Source organism: Callithrix jacchus, chromosome 1 (assembly GCF_049354715.1).
Source record: "Callithrix jacchus isolate 240 chromosome 1, calJac240_pri, whole genome shotgun sequence".
In the NCBI taxonomy this organism is placed as follows: domain Eukaryota; kingdom Metazoa; phylum Chordata; class Mammalia; order Primates; family Cebidae; genus Callithrix; species Callithrix jacchus.
Window position 1 is genome coordinate 11,332,916 of NC_133502.1, and position 17,085 is coordinate 11,350,000.

The 17,085-nt window shown below is 38.9% G+C and overlaps 1 protein-coding gene and 1 pseudogene across 33 annotated transcripts in view; both read right to left on the reverse strand.

The window, feature by feature from the left end:
* The window catches only part of DZIP1 (DAZ interacting zinc finger protein 1), a 60,999-nt gene that overhangs the window by 8,702 nt on the left and 35,212 nt on the right, over positions 1-17,085 (reverse strand). For 24 of the 33 annotated variants that reach the window (XR_013533571.1, XR_013533561.1, XM_078367692.1 and 21 more), the window contains 4 exons: positions 13,964-14,020; positions 9,689-9,748; positions 3,602-3,741; positions 212-374 (listed from right to left, as the gene is read on the reverse strand). Coding sequence is in view for 31 of the 33 variants with exons in the window: in XM_078367692.1 (XP_078223818.1) it covers positions 212-374; positions 3,602-3,741; positions 9,689-9,748; positions 13,964-14,020 (420 nt within the window). In the remaining 2 variants the exon portion in view is untranslated. The remainder of the gene's footprint in view (positions 1-211; positions 375-3,601; positions 3,742-9,688; positions 9,749-13,963; positions 14,021-17,085) is intronic. The other 9 variants (XM_078367846.1, XM_035292706.3, XM_078367805.1 and 6 more) reach the window with 1 other exon arrangement.
* On the reverse strand, positions 15,105-15,662 carry LOC118152162 (large ribosomal subunit protein eL32 pseudogene; annotated as a pseudogene).

The following is a 17,085-nucleotide window of genomic DNA, read 5'->3' on the forward strand; positions in this document are numbered from 1 at the left end:
GTTGTTGCCTTGTTTTGTTTTTACTGTACAAACAAAATCCAAGACCCAGCATTTAATAGTACAAATAGTAAGAGTTGCCAATGAAATGGCAAAGTTTGTTAACCATTTAAAATTATAATAATTCGTTTAGTGATATCTTGTGATGAAAAAAGAAGAATAAAAGAAAAAGTTGTTCAGTTAAGCTCCCATTTGCAATCAGTAACAAGCTTACCTGAAGACAGCAGTGCTTTCTCCTCAATTTTACAGCTGACTTGATGTTTCAGGAATTCTCGAAGTTGATGAAAGTTAGGTATTTCTCTTTCTTGCTTATGTCTTTCTGATTCCACACTTTTTAGTGCTCTATGCAATTGATCACTTGAAATACTGTGTATATCCTGAAGGGATAAGATGTTAAGTTGGCCAATTAGCCCGGGGAAGTTTCATTTCATGGGCATATATCAGCATTAACTGTGCCAACATTTCAATCCATCCTTACAGGGCTCCAGCTATGTGTAGAGGGTGAGGGTTCCCCAACAAGTAACACACTGTCCTGGCCCCAAAGGGGCCATGAGTTCAGTGGGGCACATGAGGCATGTGCATGTTTGTGATTGGCTGACCAACAAGGATGTGTGTCATAAGGACCAAATGAGTCTACAAAGGCTAGAACTCCAGGGAGAGGGGCCATCAATGGCCCCAGTGGCCAAAGAAGGCTGAAAGGGGAGGCTGAGCTGTGGCCAGAAAGACAGGTGGAGTCAAACAAGTTAAAACAAGGAGAAATTTCCAGATGGGCAGGCTTGGGGTAGGAACACCTGTGAAAAAGGAAGGTGTCGAGGCAGAAACAGGCAAGGCATGTCCCCCAGGCTAATGCTTACAAAGACCTGGGTGATGAAACCAGCAGAAGAGACTACATGCCAGCCCAGAAGGCTGAAAGGTTATTCTACAAGGAAGAGTAAGTTATCAGAGGTGACTTTCAACTATGAAAATAGCATAATTAAAGAGACAATTTGAGAAATGTCACTTAGATTTGATGAGAATCTAGACAGAAGAAAACTAGTTGAAGGGATATTTCAACTCACACACACACCTACCTACCATCTTTGTCCCCATCCCCCTTGCTTCCCTCAGCCTTCCTTCCCAGTCACAGGGAGTAGCCCCACCACCCACCTAGTTGCCCAGGACAGAAATCTCCATCATCAGACAAAGTACCACCTCCAAGAAGAAGTTTTTTCTGACCTCAATTATTCAGTCAAGCCCCTCTTCTACTTTTCCTTTATTTCATTTCATACAGTCTATTAGAAATCTCCCATTTGTCTGTGCAATCATTTGTCTCATGCCTGTCTTCCTATACCATGTAGCTGGAGGGTAAGATCTAATACTGTACAAATGTCAATCCTTCCTACTTAATAATTTAAAGCAATTTCAATCAGAATTTCAATAAGGGTTATTCTGGGAGTTGAAAAGTTATTCCTAAAGTTCATTGGAAAACAAAATATGGAAGAACTACCAATACATTTTTGAAATAAGAAGACCAATAAAGAAGGCATGGCCTATACAAGATATCAAAATACAGGACAACACTACAATAATTAAATTAGTATGATGTGGCCAAAGGAACACACACACAAAAAAAAACAAGGTAAAACATTTGAAAGTCTAAAAACCAATCCAAATATATATAGGGATTTCCTATATGACAAAAGTATCCTTTTAAATGAATGGATTATTCAACAGATTATACTGGGACACCTGATCCAACTGGAAATTAAGTCAGCTCTCCAAATCACTGTTTTAAAACCTAATTCTTAAAGCTCACATAGACAGAAACAAAATAAGACAAAACAAAACAAACAAAGAAAACAGGAAAACCTCTCCAAGCATTAGGAAAAAAAAACAAGGGAATGTTTTAATAATCTTAGGATAAAAGAAAATGTCCCAATGAAAATTAAAACCCAAAAACCACTAGCAAACAACCAACATGGAAAACTACAATTTCAAGAAACAATCTGCACAGGAACCACACATTCCATGAATGTCTTTGATTTCTACTGCCAAAGGGTGGTCAAAACCCACCTAAAAAGGAAAATTAAAAGACTGACTGAGTTGATAAAAGATGTGGAGCAACTGAACTCTCAAACACTGTTAGGGACAGTATAAGTTGGTACCAAGACTTGGAAAACTATTTGACAGCACCTACTCTACTAAACATATACTACCCTTTGACCCAGTAATTTCATCCTTAGATATGTATTCAAGAAAAACAAATGCCCATGTTCACCAAAAGATATGTACAAGAATTAATAGCCAAAAAGAGCCCCAAAATAGAAACACAAATGTCCATCTGCAGGGAAGAGGTAAACTGCAGTGTAATCACACAATAGAATGCTATAAAGCAATAAACAAAGAACATACTACTGTGACATGAAACAACAGGCATGAATCATATAGATAAAATATAAGCAAAAGAAGTAAGATATAAAATATTACACAGTGTATGACTCCGCTTTTATGAGGTTCAAGAACAAGCAAAACTAGGTCAGAATATCCTTTACCTCCAATTGAGAAGTAGGGGGTGATATTGACTAGGAGAACTTAAAACAGGGTCTTCTATAATGTTGGAAGTTTTCAATCTCATCATCTGGTTGCTGGTTATAGATCATACACACACACACATATACATACAAATCCACATATATACATAATAGTATACAAACGTATACCTACAAATATAGCCACATACACAAATACAAATATAGCCACATCCACATATATACATAATAGTATACAAACGTATACCTACAAATATAGCCACATACACAAATACAAATATAGCCACATCCACATATATACATAATAGTATACAAACGTATACCTACAAATATAGCCACATACACAAATACCACATAAACATCTATAGACACAAATGTGTATATACATACACAGATATCTGCATATGCACATGGATACATACATGTATATATACATATCTACATGCACACATCCACGTGTGTGTGCCCATGCATGCATATGTGCTCACAAGCTTTGCACATATACATACATGTGTATATATTCGTATGTAAATGGACTTTTACATACATATAAACTAATGAAGTTATTCAATTGAGATTTATGCCTTTATGTATGTCAATAAATATAAAAAGCAAAAAGTCTATATGATATAACAAAATTATTCAATCTGGCAACAATATAAAATACAATCCATCCATTCATTCAACATGTCTTAATGTACTGATTTTGTAATAGGCAGTGATTTGAGGTTAACATCAGAATGTAAGTAGCACTGTGACTGCCTAGATACAAACCCTGGCTCCTTCATTACTAGCTGTGTGACATTAATCAAGTTACTTACCTTTTCTGTAAACTATCAAGATAATAATGTCATTTATTTCAGAGACTTGTTTCTATGTTTAAATGAGTTAATATTTGTTAAGGTCTTAGAAGTGTGCCAGGCACTCAGTGAATGATAAATAAAGTAGGTCACATTTGCCTTTGGTCTCCAAACATGGACAGAATTGATGAGCTTTCTTCTCTTCTCTGATCATTTCTAACTTAGAAAACAAAATAGAGCAAATCTAACAAATATTCCAAAACTGAATGAACTTACTGCATTAATCCCCAAGGTTTCCAGTTTCTCCATCAAGTTCTGCTCCACCATTGTTCTTAGTCCCTTAGTGAGGGAGGAGTTACTCTTCAAAGCTTTCCTTAAATACGTTTTGTTATTTAATTTCTGTTCATTTTCCCTTCCTGAAATAAGATTTAAAAATGTATTAAAAGAAAAAAGAATTAAGCAAATACATCAAATCTCTAAGCAGAAAATGACAAAGCACAGCTTTTAAGCAGCAAGTATTTGTGATATTTTAAAGTTTTGGGATATCTTAGTGATTCAGAGCAATACAGAATGCTTAAGCTATGTAGCTTTATAAAACTATTTTATGTCTGCTTCAAAACTTCAGTATTTTTAAAGACTCTGGATTGCTTAATCAGATTACAACTAGAGATATACATGTATCTATAGAAGCATGATGGAAAAAATTTATTTAGAAGTTTAATGTTTTATCACTAGAATCATATCACTATTTCCTGAAAAATTCATCCATAAGCTCACTTGGTTAGAATTTATGTGTCATTTTATGAAGAAAAAGCCCAGTTTACTTTAAATAATTAAAAGTTTTTGGCTGGGCTCAGTGGCTCACGCCTGTAATCCCAGCACTTTTGAGAGGCTAAGGTGAGTGGATCACTTGAACCCAGGAGTTTGCGATTAGCCTGGGCAACATAGTGAGACCCCATTTCATGTTTTTTTTTTTAATTCACCTGGGTGCAGGTGAGCTAAGGCTGAAAAGGGCATTAGCCATGAGACCCCATTTCAATTTATTTTAAATATAAAAAAATTTTCAAACTTCCTAGTTTACTAAAGCTAAGTATATATAAAATTTCAAGATGTGAAATTCATTATCCCCCTTAAAATATTTACCAAAATGAAAAAGGCTGACAAAAGTCTTAGCAAAAGTGTATTAAATAACCTATGATTCAAAACAAAGAAACCAAAAACACCAGGCCATACTCTTCCCACTTCATCCCTATCCCTCTTTTATTCCCCACTAAAAAAAATGTCAAGTTCTAAAGAGTTTGGAGAAGAATGATGGCATGGCCTTTGAAAATCTGAGTCCTTATGTTCAAAGGAACTAAAGACTTGATTAAAGAGATGCAATGTTTGGCAGGTCAGACCCTTACTGACTGTCCAAAGCCTGATCTGGGAGAAAAGTGACAACTATACAATCATTTTAGAGTTTAACCTCCTAACGGGTGTTTTGCCCACCAACGGTGGCATCAAATGCCATTTTCTAGGTGTGGGGCTCCAGGCCGCCTGACAGAATCTCCCTCACTGCCTCACCCCTCTCAGCAGATGGGGTGCTTAATACCCATAGTACCTGGATTTGCAGGAGATCTTGAACAAAATCCCTTTTTGTTTAATATGTTTTTTAAACACCAGTTCAAATCCCACATTAAAAACTATTTCTATTACATTAATAGACCATTTTATTGGAAGCAAAATTAGTCAAATAACTTTTTTGTGCATTAAATAGAAGAAAAAAATCCTGCACAAAAACACTTTTCTACATTTTCCTATTGCAGCTTGCTAACCTGAAGTGATAAAACAGCACATAATTATAAATTAAAATTTACAACTAATCTTAAATGTTATATTCTCAGCATTCATGCTGCTATTTAACCACCAGTGTTCTGAAACCACCAAAAAAGCACTTCTACAAACAGACAATCCATCAAAATCATAGCTGTTGCCACAATGTCACTTGCTTTGGTTTCTAGGTGGCCATCAAGTGTGCAACTGTGTAGGGCCAAAAATAAAAAGAGGCTTGAAGAGAGATCCTGGAAGTCTTGGCGTTACCATTGAAATAGACATGCTCCCCCCCACCAATCATGCAAAGAATCTTTTGGCCAATATCTCAGATAATGAAGGATGTACACAGAAGCATCACCTAAAGAGAGGCTCTGGGCCCTGTTTCCTCTGGGACTTGGGGCCACATACAGGGGCAAGTGATGCTTGGAATGACCTGGCCACAGTTAGAAGAGCTGTAAAGCCTTTGCCTTTAGTTCTTAATTCATTTGCTGATGTGTCTGTGATCACCCTCAACTCTGATGACAGGTTCATTTTGGTGACTGAGTTCCCCCAAATTACTGCAGATTACACATTTCTCTGTCCTCAAATTCACCTTATATACTAGTGCTTGCTTTGGGAAACCATTTATGAATGAAACCGTTTATGACTATAGAGCACCCTTGGTAAAGATTCTTACAAGGCTGGGACTGGCCAATGGAAGCAAGAGAAAGAATGTAGAGTAGGCAGGGAAAAATAAAATAAATTTTAATGTGGAAGTGAAATGAATACTTGAAAATCAACCACAGCTGAAGATTTTCGTTAAAGCACATATTGCTCACCAAGACCAAGACAAACCTTTCTAGAGTAGCATTTCCTTCAAATACAAATTTTAAAATACAAGCAAGCTGATGGCCAGGCTAATGCACAATTGTCCGTACATGTGATCAGTTATATCAGACATACAAAATCCCATTTATGGTAAGCAAATAATTGTAGCACAAAGCAAATGATTTTTTAAATCCCTGAATTTCTAAGTTGGAAGGGACTTTATCTATCACCTGGTAATGAACTGCCTCATTTTTCACATGAGGATACTATGTGAAACAGCTGCAGAGTAACTTCCCCAAAGGTCATCTAGCTGGTCCTGTAGAGGCCACCTCAGTTTCCCTTTCTCCATTTGCTCTTTGCACTAAACTATGGACAGTAGAAAACCTGGATATTGTCACTAATTAAACTCAACAACCTGAAGTAGGCTTTTAATGCCCCTATGTTTTGTTTCTGGAAAATAAAATGGTCTCTAAGATCTCTTCTGGCCCTCACCTTCTAGTATCCATAAAACAGCAAGATCAATACGCCTCTGCACAACTGTCAAACAGCAGGTACACAGAAATATGCATGCGTGAGTTACTTCTTAGTAAAAGCCACAGTGTTTTTGCAAACTACTGCCAAAATTTAGCTTCACAGGCACTTATCTGCAAAATGTTAGCACAAGCTGAGGAATTTATTGATGGCAATTAATCTGCTGCCAGTATGCACCTCCATAGAGGTGCTAGAAGGAGGAGGTCACTGGTTTCTGCAGCGGTACACATGGACCCTGGGGTGTTGTCCATGGTCCTTGGCACTCTCCCATCTACCACCAGAGCTGAACACATGCGCATGGCAAGGATTATTTTCTTTTCCAGTCCCTTCTCCTAAATGTGGCAGCAGCCAATGGTGGTGTTTGCTGTCAGTGATTCCAAACTGCCATCCTACATTGAATGGAAGAACTCCAAAAACACAGGCAGAGGGATGCAGTGAGTGAAATCTGGAAGTGGAAGTTAGAAGACCACTCTGGGTGATGGTGGACGATCATGATGCCTATAGGAACTCTCACTGAGTCGTTTTTAAGATGCACATGAACTACATGACATGAAGTTCCAGTTTTGAAATTATGTGATATTTTCTATGAACCTCACAGATTCTTTAAAGAATATGGGATTTTGTGTCTTGAACATTAGTAAATGGTATGTATGTAGGAGAGAGGAAGCATGTTACTTGCAAGCAAAATAATGTGTCATTATTCAGAGCTCAAATAGGGTAAGATTTGTTCATCCTGTTCCAAAACCAAAAGGGATGGCTGAAAATCACTTCGCGACAATATTTTTTAAGTGCTATCTCTCATCAACCTATGGGGCTCAGAAGCTCATATGCCTACACAAAGCAAATAAGACAATGTGGGGCAAAAAGAGTTGAGGGGGATTATGGCAAACTGGAGGTTGCTTCCATAGCTGGTGACAGTGGCTCAGCCCTGCTAAATGTTGCTAAGCAGACCATTCACCCAGGGTTTTTAGGGTATTGTATTGTAGCACAGAGCAAATAATTTTAAAAAACAACCACCAGGCCGAGTGCGGTGGTGCACGCCTGTGATCCCAGCTCTTTGGGAGGTCAAGACGGGTGGATCACACGGTCAAAAGATCTAGACCATGCTGGCCAACATGGTGAAACCCTGACTCTACTAAAAATACAAAAATGAGCTGGGCATGGTGGCGCATACCTGTAGTCCCAGCTATTCAGGAGGCTGAGGCAGGAGACTTGCCTGAACCCGCAAGGCGGAAGTTGCAGTGAGCCAAGATCGTGCCACTGCACTTCAGCCTGGGTGACAGAGTGAGGCTCTGTCTCAAAAAATAAAACAAAAAAAAACAAAAAAAAAACAATCAGAATTTCTGAGTTGGAAGGGACTTTATCACCTAGTGATAGATAATTAAATTGTGTAGATTGCACTACAATTAAATATTGGCAACCAATTGTAAAATAGTTGCCCACAGTGCAGCGGGAACAAGTCAGCATCTACGGAATCGATTTAGCCTGCAGGATCTTGTTTGATGCCTGGGCTGTGGCCATCTTTAAGGTGCTGGAAATATCTGGGAATGAGCCACCCAGCAATTTATTTGTTTAACAATGGAACAAGGCTGAGGACCTCATAAGAGGGTGACAATATATTTTAAGATTATGCTCATCAGAATACCCCTAAAATTTTCCTCAATAAGTTTCTATAGCTTTATGAATTTAATGTACCTACAATCACTCTTGTTTCCGAAAGAAGCAGGTTACTAAACATTGGAACAGCAATTACAAAGAAATAAGATGGAAATGAAGCAGCTAAAACCAAACTCTTCAAAATCAGTGCCAAACATGAACAAAATCAGTGCCAAACATTTGGACAGGAAGATACGCAATCCTGAACTAAATAGTCTGTCTAAAACATAGAAAGTCAACACAAATTACAAAGATACATGGAAGCAAAATAAACCCCATACAAATATTAAAAAGTTACTGACCATTAGCATAGCAAGATCAGATTGAAAGTGTACATCATCTAGGTATTGTGAATATGCCTGATTTAGTCCATTCTCAATTTTTAGCCTTACAAAAATAAAAAAATTGGCAAATGTCTAGAGAACAAGGGAAGAGGTATAATAAATATTGAATTTACGGCCGGGCGCGGTGGCTCAAGCCTGTAATCCCAGCACTTTGGGAGGCCGAGGCGGGTGGATCACGAGGTCAAGAGATCAAGACCGTCCTGGTCAACATGGTGAAACCCCGTCTCTACCAAAAATACAAAAACTTAGCTGGGCATGGTGGCGCCTGCCTGTAATCCCAGCTACTTGGGAGGCTGAGGCAGGAGAATTGCCTGAACCCAGGAGGCGGAGGTTGCGGTGAGCCGAGATCGCGCCGTTGCACTCCAGCCTGGGTAACAAGAGCGAAACTCCATCTCAAAAAAAAATTGAATTTACATATTAGAATATAGGTCATTTGACTTATCTTCCTGACAAACATGACAAAACCAGAACCAAAATAAGTACTGACAATTTGCTGTCTCCTAAAGAAGTGATATATGGTGAATTCTTATAATAAGAAAAAATTATGATAAACCGATTCAAACATAATTGTTTTCAAAGTCTACAAATCTAGCATTAGAAAATGTTCCTCATAATTAAACCTTTCTTCATAAACTCAAAAAACTCATCGAAAATAATTTTTAGAACGATCAAACAAAATGAGTAAGCAGTAATAATTATCTCCCAACACCTGTAACAGCTCCCAAATTCCACCATGAAGATATTGTTTTGCACATAAATATTCCACACCCAGGACTTAGGCATGCTTTTTCTTGCTATTAAAAATAATTTGGAAATAAGCACTTCACCCATTCATTTCAGATTAAGAGTATGATCAATCACCATTATGATACAAATATTTTCAGATCCTCTGGTGCACAACACAAGTGTGTGTCAATATGTCATCTAATCAGAACAATCTTCACCGAAATAATTTTTTTCAAGCTCTCTGACAGGAAATTTCTTATTTCATCTGCTTGCATAAGCATACCATGCAGCAGGGGAAAACAGAGCAGAATATTAAGAGAATAGAATAACAGGATACTCCATGAGGGTTGAAAGTAAAATCCAAATCTAAATGTCTTTCCTAATTTTGAAGTAGTGGGATAAAAACCACTGGCTCATATTTTCCAGGCCTGGGTTCCAGCATATAAACAAAACCCGTGCAGGTAAAGCTGAGCAAGCCCTTTGTTACCTTTTTCTTCCTCTGAAAGTTCTTCTATTGGTTCCAGTATGTGCGACGAGAATGCCTGTTCTGTTAACAAGGAAAAATAAGAATGGTACAAACAGGGCAACAGCAAGGTAACATTAGTTTCCTTTCAAATGATTTCTAAAGATATACTCCATGGTATTTTAGTCACGCCTAAATAGCAAGAATTTACTGAGGAAAAAATGTTGAGGCAGTTAAAGATGGTCACCTTTTCATGGAATATTCTATTTCTGTGTACTTTCCATTAACCACACTCTACAGAAATTACATTTTTAAATCATTAAAGTTTCTTATTCATCAACCTAGTGCACAATACCCTTTTAAGACACAAGGGCACAACTGCAAAAGGTCTTTATTACTTATAAAGTATTTTGATCAAGTGGCTAAACAAAATTCATGAAAATATTTCACCTATAAAAAACCATAAAACTCCCAAGGCCCTGGGATTCCCATTTGTTCCCAGTGCTGACCCCATGGTTTTCAAGTGGTAAAACCAAGAAACTAAAAAGGGAACGACAGGGGAGAGGTCAGCAGCTAGATGGAGAGCCATTCTTAGACACCTGCCTGGATGCAGTTTAAGACCTAGTTCCAGGGCTGAAGAATGCCCTGGCCCCAAAGCTGGGCAAATGAATAAGGGATCTTCCCAGTCTCACCCCAGAACAGCAACCATACTCAGGGTAGATGAGGTCTTTGGGTGACTTTTCTCAGAGAAATGTTATGCGCATGCACAAGGAAACCTGCCAGCAGCAGACATTACAACCAAACCCTATCCTATCAACTGAAGGAAATGTCCTTCAACAGGAAGGTCAGGTTTTGGGTGACGGTTTAATGATGGTGGTCAGGCATTAGACACAGGATACAAGGCAACCAGCAAAGTTGGTGCATGGTTCACTCACCTTCAGCTTGGAGACTGACACAGTGCACTTCCCCCCACCAGCTCTCCACTTTCACCTCCAAGGGGGAGGTCACTGCATTCTACCACCAGACCTGGGAGTGGGTGACAGGCCAGGGTAAAAACGGCCAACAGTTACCAAGTGCTCACCAGGTGGCAGGGCAGGGATACAGAGGCGTATCTCAGTTTTAATGCTTCCTACTTTAAAGGGTCTTTTTTTAATTTGTTAAAGGGTATTTCTGTACTCTATTTCAGATAGATAGATAAATGACAGAGAGAGAGAGATGATGATGATAGATAGATAGATAGATGATAGATAGAAAGATAGATAGATTGATTGATTTTGGTACATATAAATAGGTTCTTATAGCTTAGCCAGCAACCTAGTCAACGTAGGTAACATTGGCTCTATGGGGGAAATGCATCTTGAACTACTTTTGAGTGAACTTCTAGAATACAGCCTATGACTGAGTGAGACCACCTTAATGCTGAAGTGTGGACTTAGCCATGGAAGAAACATTTAAGTCCACCAGGTCCCACAGCTGCTGACCACCAAAAATGTGCTTTTCAAACTTGTTATATAGCATCAAGATTTTAAAAAATCATACAAATTGGCTGTATTACTAGTTTGAACTGCTAAAAATAGAGATTTAAAGAAGATAACTATTTTCAGATTTTAGGAAGTCATACCGTTTGCATTTTATTGTACTTTGTGATCTAAATAAGGTCACGTGGAAACTTTTAATAAAAAGTTTTCATTTCATGAAATCATCTCACACATATTTATTATTTTATTACAGGGATATTCCTATGACTTATTTCTCTAGGGTTCAGGATAAACTGCCAGGTTCTGATGTGTTTCCCTCTGCACTGGTTGCTCTAAAAGTGAGCCACATTATCCAGGCAACCTAAGCAATTGCTGGACGGGTCAGTTTAACAGCAACGACAAAGAATACTTTATTTTCTGGGCATCCGAATACCACCATTTAGTCACAACTCCATGAGCAAAGAACAAAGTGGTCTCCGGTGGTGGAAATACTGCTAAAAATTTGAGATTTGTCCAGAAAAGACACATACTGGGGGATGGGAATCAAGCATGATCATTTATCTTCCCCAGAGCCTGTGTTTCATCCTATCAACTGCCTTAGAATCAGAACTTACTGCCTGTGCTGCAGAAGTGAAAGCAGGGGAGTCATTAGGGTTCCCATTTTACCTAGATCTTCTCAGGACAGACGCGCTGGCAATGCTGGCTCCTAGCAGCTCACAGTGGAGTCCCTTCCAGGCTGCTTTAGCTCACCCTCTCCTCGGGGCAGCCTTCATCAGATGACAAATCAATGCAGGGGGCAATGGCCCTCCCCTGCCTCAGCAGAGGACAAGCTGGAGTACTCATCCCAGCTCCGCAGCTTTGAAGCAGGACTAGCTGAGGCCTCCACTGCAGCTGCGTCTGGGTTCAAGGTCCCCTTTGCCCAACGCTGCTTTTCTCACAGGTGCTGTCTGAGGGCACCCCCACCTCCCACCCGTAAACTTCCGCATGAGTCTGTTTCCCAGGGAAACCGACCTACGATGGTAAGGAATCTCGAGATTTTTCATGGTAAAGAACCTCATCAAGCTTTGAGATGGAACAAAGGACAGAGAGTGAACGGGCAAATAAACGTTACGTAATCCATGACTAACCTGCCCTGCCCTGCCCTTGCTGGCCTGACGGGGTGGGGGAAGCTGGCCTGACGGGGTGGGGGACATCAATGAGCCCTGGCCAAGTCTCTTCCTAGCTCCTGCCCACTGAGATGCTCACAGATCAGCTTTGATCCCCATCCAAGGACTGTAGGCCCTGTGCCAAGTCTGGCTGGCATTTCAATCCCAGCAGATGCCAGGAAGGGGGCATGACTGAATCATGTAGCTCTGGGCCAGTCAGGGTAGGATCCCCACGAACCTGTGCTTTAGAAATGATCAATTTTTCAGGACCCTTGAATTAACCCCTAACAGCTTAATGTACCTACTGGGGTATCCTTTAGTTAGCAACAAAAATATATGACAAAGAGACTGGGGACCATGTGTAATGTCACACAGAAAGCTAATAATAGCGAAGTGGAGGGGCAGGGAAGTCAAAGAAACTAAAATACACTGTTGAAGTGCAAAAGAGAAGTGGCCAGCAATGCTTTACACGAATCGACCAAATAAAAGGAGGCAGCAGAGAGAGTTTAGACCTGACATAAAATAATATGAATACAGAATGACTGCTAGAGATACTTTTCTTATATGCTCACTATTACAGCAAATTTATTTATGTCCAATGTGCTTTTATCTATTACTGGCCTAAAGGAAAAAAACTGCATACTCTAAACACTTGTAAATAAGATGATCAATATATGGAGAATTTAGACATTACATATTGTGATCACATACTCAAGACAACTGATCTTCCTGAAATGATCTTTAGAAAAAAATTAAGGTGCGATAGACATTTCATGAGTCAGTTATAAGTAAAAAGGATTAAGATTGTTACTAAAGTTCATGATATACAGACTGCAATATTTCTGAAGACAAGAAGTGCCACTAAACGGACCAGTTAGATCATGGATTTAAGTGTGACCTTTTTAAAAGACCAAAAATGAAAGAAGAGTGAAATAATCATTGGATTCCAGAGCAACTGTACGTGAGACAGGAAAAAGATGGTCCTTCTCTCGTCTTAATTTGTTTGCAATATCCAACAGACCACAGGAAAACATCATATTAAAGAATGTACTATAAAAACTGTTAGCACTTTCACTGTATAAAAAGTCAACTACGGCTATGAATATTCAGCCCGTCTATCAGATCATGTTAATAACAACTATCTCTTTTGATCTGGTCCAAGAACTGAACCCCGGCACGGATTTCACCCAGTGGTTCCTACCTATTTCCTTTGGTTTCCATCACATGTCTTTTCTAGATTTTCCCAACCAGTCATTCAAACTGTTTGTTTAGAAAAGGTGACTTGCGGCCACATTGAAAGTTATAAAAACAACCACATGTGCCCTGTGGCATGTGCTGGTTGGCTGGTCTGGTAGCAGGTCACCCTCATTCTTACCTGACACCTACTACTTTCCACAAAATCATAAATAATCAAGACACTACTCCAAGTTGAAAGCTCTACTTGTGAGTCTGGCCGCCTTTTATACCTATATGTACCTTTTCTATTTTAAGACTTCGGTAGGTATGTCCAGTTTACAACAGTATTACGAAGACTGCAGTTTTAATAACTGTTTTGCAATCACTAAAATGTTTCCTGTTTTACATAATTACCTCCATAGAAGCAGTTTTGGTTAATAAGTTGTCTAACTCAGGGTGGCAACTGCACATAAAACACTGAGACTATTACTGAAACTTACCATGTGCCACCGGCAGACTTGATTTAGTTTCCAAAGTGTGCAGGGCTGGGGCATTCACTGAAACAGCATAAAAAGGAAGGACTCAGAAGTTCCATAGTTAAAGCGTAAGCATCTGAACGTGATGATAGCCAAATATACCTCAAATTCGTCAAGATACATAGAGACCATAAGGGGCAAATATTTCAAGTGACAAAGATATTACACAAGGAACCTAAACTTATATTCATAACAGCTTTATGGAGATATATTCACCTTTTAAAAATACACAATTCAGTGGGTTTTTTTTAGCATATTCACAGGCCTGTGCAACCACAACCACTGTCTGATTCTAGAACATTTTCACCTCCCTCAAAATGCCCATGCCCAATAGCCATCAGACCTCATTTCTGCCCCTTCCCCATCCCCAAGAAACAATCTACTATCCGTCTCTTTGAACTTGCCTGTTCTTGACATTTCATATAGTAAATGAAGTCATACAATATGTGGTCCCTTGCATCTGGCTTTGCTCACTTAGCCCAATATTATCAAGGCTCATCTATGATGTAGTATGTATATAAATATCAGCATGTATTTCTACGGGTAAATAGCATTCTGTTTTATAAACTGACCACATTTTATTTGCCTTTTCATTAGTTGATGGACATTTAAGTTGTTTCCACTGTAGCTATTATGAATAATGCTGCAATGAACATTCATACACAATAAACCAGTTTTGAAAAGTACTCTAATCAGTGGGCTGGAAGACATTATGTGAAGGTATTAATTCAGTCACAGCCTGCAGAAAGGGCTTCAGCCAACTTAAGTAAGGCTAAATGCTCTTTAATTTAAATTTCTCCAAAAATTAGATTCCACAGCCTTCTTCCAATATTTGACAATTCTTATCCGAGAGTCCTCTCTGGACTACTTATTGGTCCAGTTTGTTTTCACTAAACGGCATTTGTCTATTAGTTTACTGCTTCTTTATTACATCAAGACAGGCTTTTAATTTGAATCTTGCCCTAAAAAATACTGACCACAAACCTCAGCTACTTTTTTGTTTTGTTTGTTTTGTTTTCTGAGACAGGGTTTCACTCCTGTCGCCCAGGCTGGAGTGCAGTGGCATGATCTTGGCTCACTAAAACCTTTGCCTCCCAGGTTCAAGCGATCATCCTGCCTCAGCCTCCTGAGTGACTGGGACTACAGGCATGAGGCACCATACCCAGCTAATTTTTGTATTTTTTTTTTAAATTAAGGAAGATGCCAGTTTTATTTAAACACAAAACGTGCACATAAGCTGTCTACTCATTTTCTTCTCTGCGCAGCCTGGCATTGGGGTTGGTGACTCTGATGGCCAGCTGGGCAGCTCTTTCCACGATGGCTTTGCAGTTCTTGGAGGAAACATTGTGAGCGATCTCAGCACAGTAAGATTTGTGGCACATCAGCAGCACTTCCAGCTCCTTGACATTGTGGACCAGGAGCTTCCGGAAGCCACTGGGCAGCATGTGCTTTGTTTTCTTATTGCTCCCATAACCAATGTTAGGCATTAAGATCTGGCCCTTGAACCTTCTATGAACCCTGTTGTCAGTACATCTGGGTTTCCACCAGTTACGCTTAATTTTGACATATTGGTCTGACTGGTGCCAGATGAACTTCTTGGTTCTCTTTTTGATGATCTTGGGTTTCACAAGGGGTCTAAGGGCGGCCATGATGCCGACCAAGAGATGTCTGTAGGCAGCGCCGAGGAAGAGAAGGGACGCTGGTGCGCAATGGCTGATCTAATTTTTGTATTTTTAATAGAGACAAGGTTTCACCGTGTTGGCCAGGCTGGTCTCAAACTGCTGACCTCAGGGATCCACCTGCTCGGCCTCCTAAAGTGCTGGGATTATAGGCATGAGCCACCATGCCCGGCCATCAGCTACTTCTATAGATAGACATTTTTTGTCTTCACAATAGCTTCTAGTGAAAGTGTTCAATTCCTATTTGCAAATTGCTAACAAACTCTGGAAATATTGCTTCATACCCATTTGCAACTTATATAATCTAGATCAAGTTTTGGTAAACTGTAGTCCCTGAGACATACCCAGCCCACTGCCTATTTTTATTGGAACACAGCCAGGCTCCTTCACCTAAATATTGTCTATGGCTGATTTTGCACTACAATATCAGAGTTGAATAGCTGCAAAACAGACCATCTAGCCTGTGAAGCCTAATGTAAATCACTATCTGGCCTTTTACAGGAAAAACAATACAGAATACTAAGTATTCCTGATTTAGAGATTATTCCAGCTTACGGAAACACAAGATCTGATGCTGCTAACATTGATCACAATTTGGTCTTTTCCCTAAACTACAGAATTCATTCCCCTTATTATGAAAGGGTAGTAAATCAGTAAATGACTGACTAGTGTCTAAATCACCAAGGGTACAAACGGGTGGAATCAACAGGTTTGACCATATCTGCCTTATATTAGACATCACAATTCTTCATTTTACTGGGTATAGGTCTGACTTATTTACTGCATATCTCCTAAGCTGACTTTCACTTTGTGATTTAGATTTTCTGATCTGAATCTTTAGAGTATATGTTTTCTTTTAAGTGATGAGAACTTCCCTGCCATCATTAGAACCTTGGCTTTTAGATCCTTTTTGAATGCTGGTAAGAGGAATGGGATGAGCCAGTGCCTCACTCAGAAGGGACTGCTGTCTATGGGGGTATATGCCTATTTTTATTTATTATTTTTGAAATTTTCTAGAGACAGTGGCATCACATTTTTTACCATATTCCTCAGTTAGTAAAAGTTCCCCTAGATATATACATATTTATTTAAATGAATTTTATATGTACTATAATAGAAATATGTACATTTTAAAACAAAAAATGAAAAAATTCAAAGGATGAGATTTATTAATATATAAAAATAACCTCTAATAATTTTTTCCCATATTCCAATAGATAATTTTGCATATTCCATTTGGAGAAAACCACTCTAAATATAGCCTTGGATTTAAATTTTTTTTTTTGCTTGTATATTTGAGTATGGTCAGCTGCTGAATATTCTTTGTTTGTTTGACTTATTTAGTATTTGACCTTTCTGTCCTTCTCTGAAACGTGTTTTTTTCCTTCATCTCATAAGATACAGGTT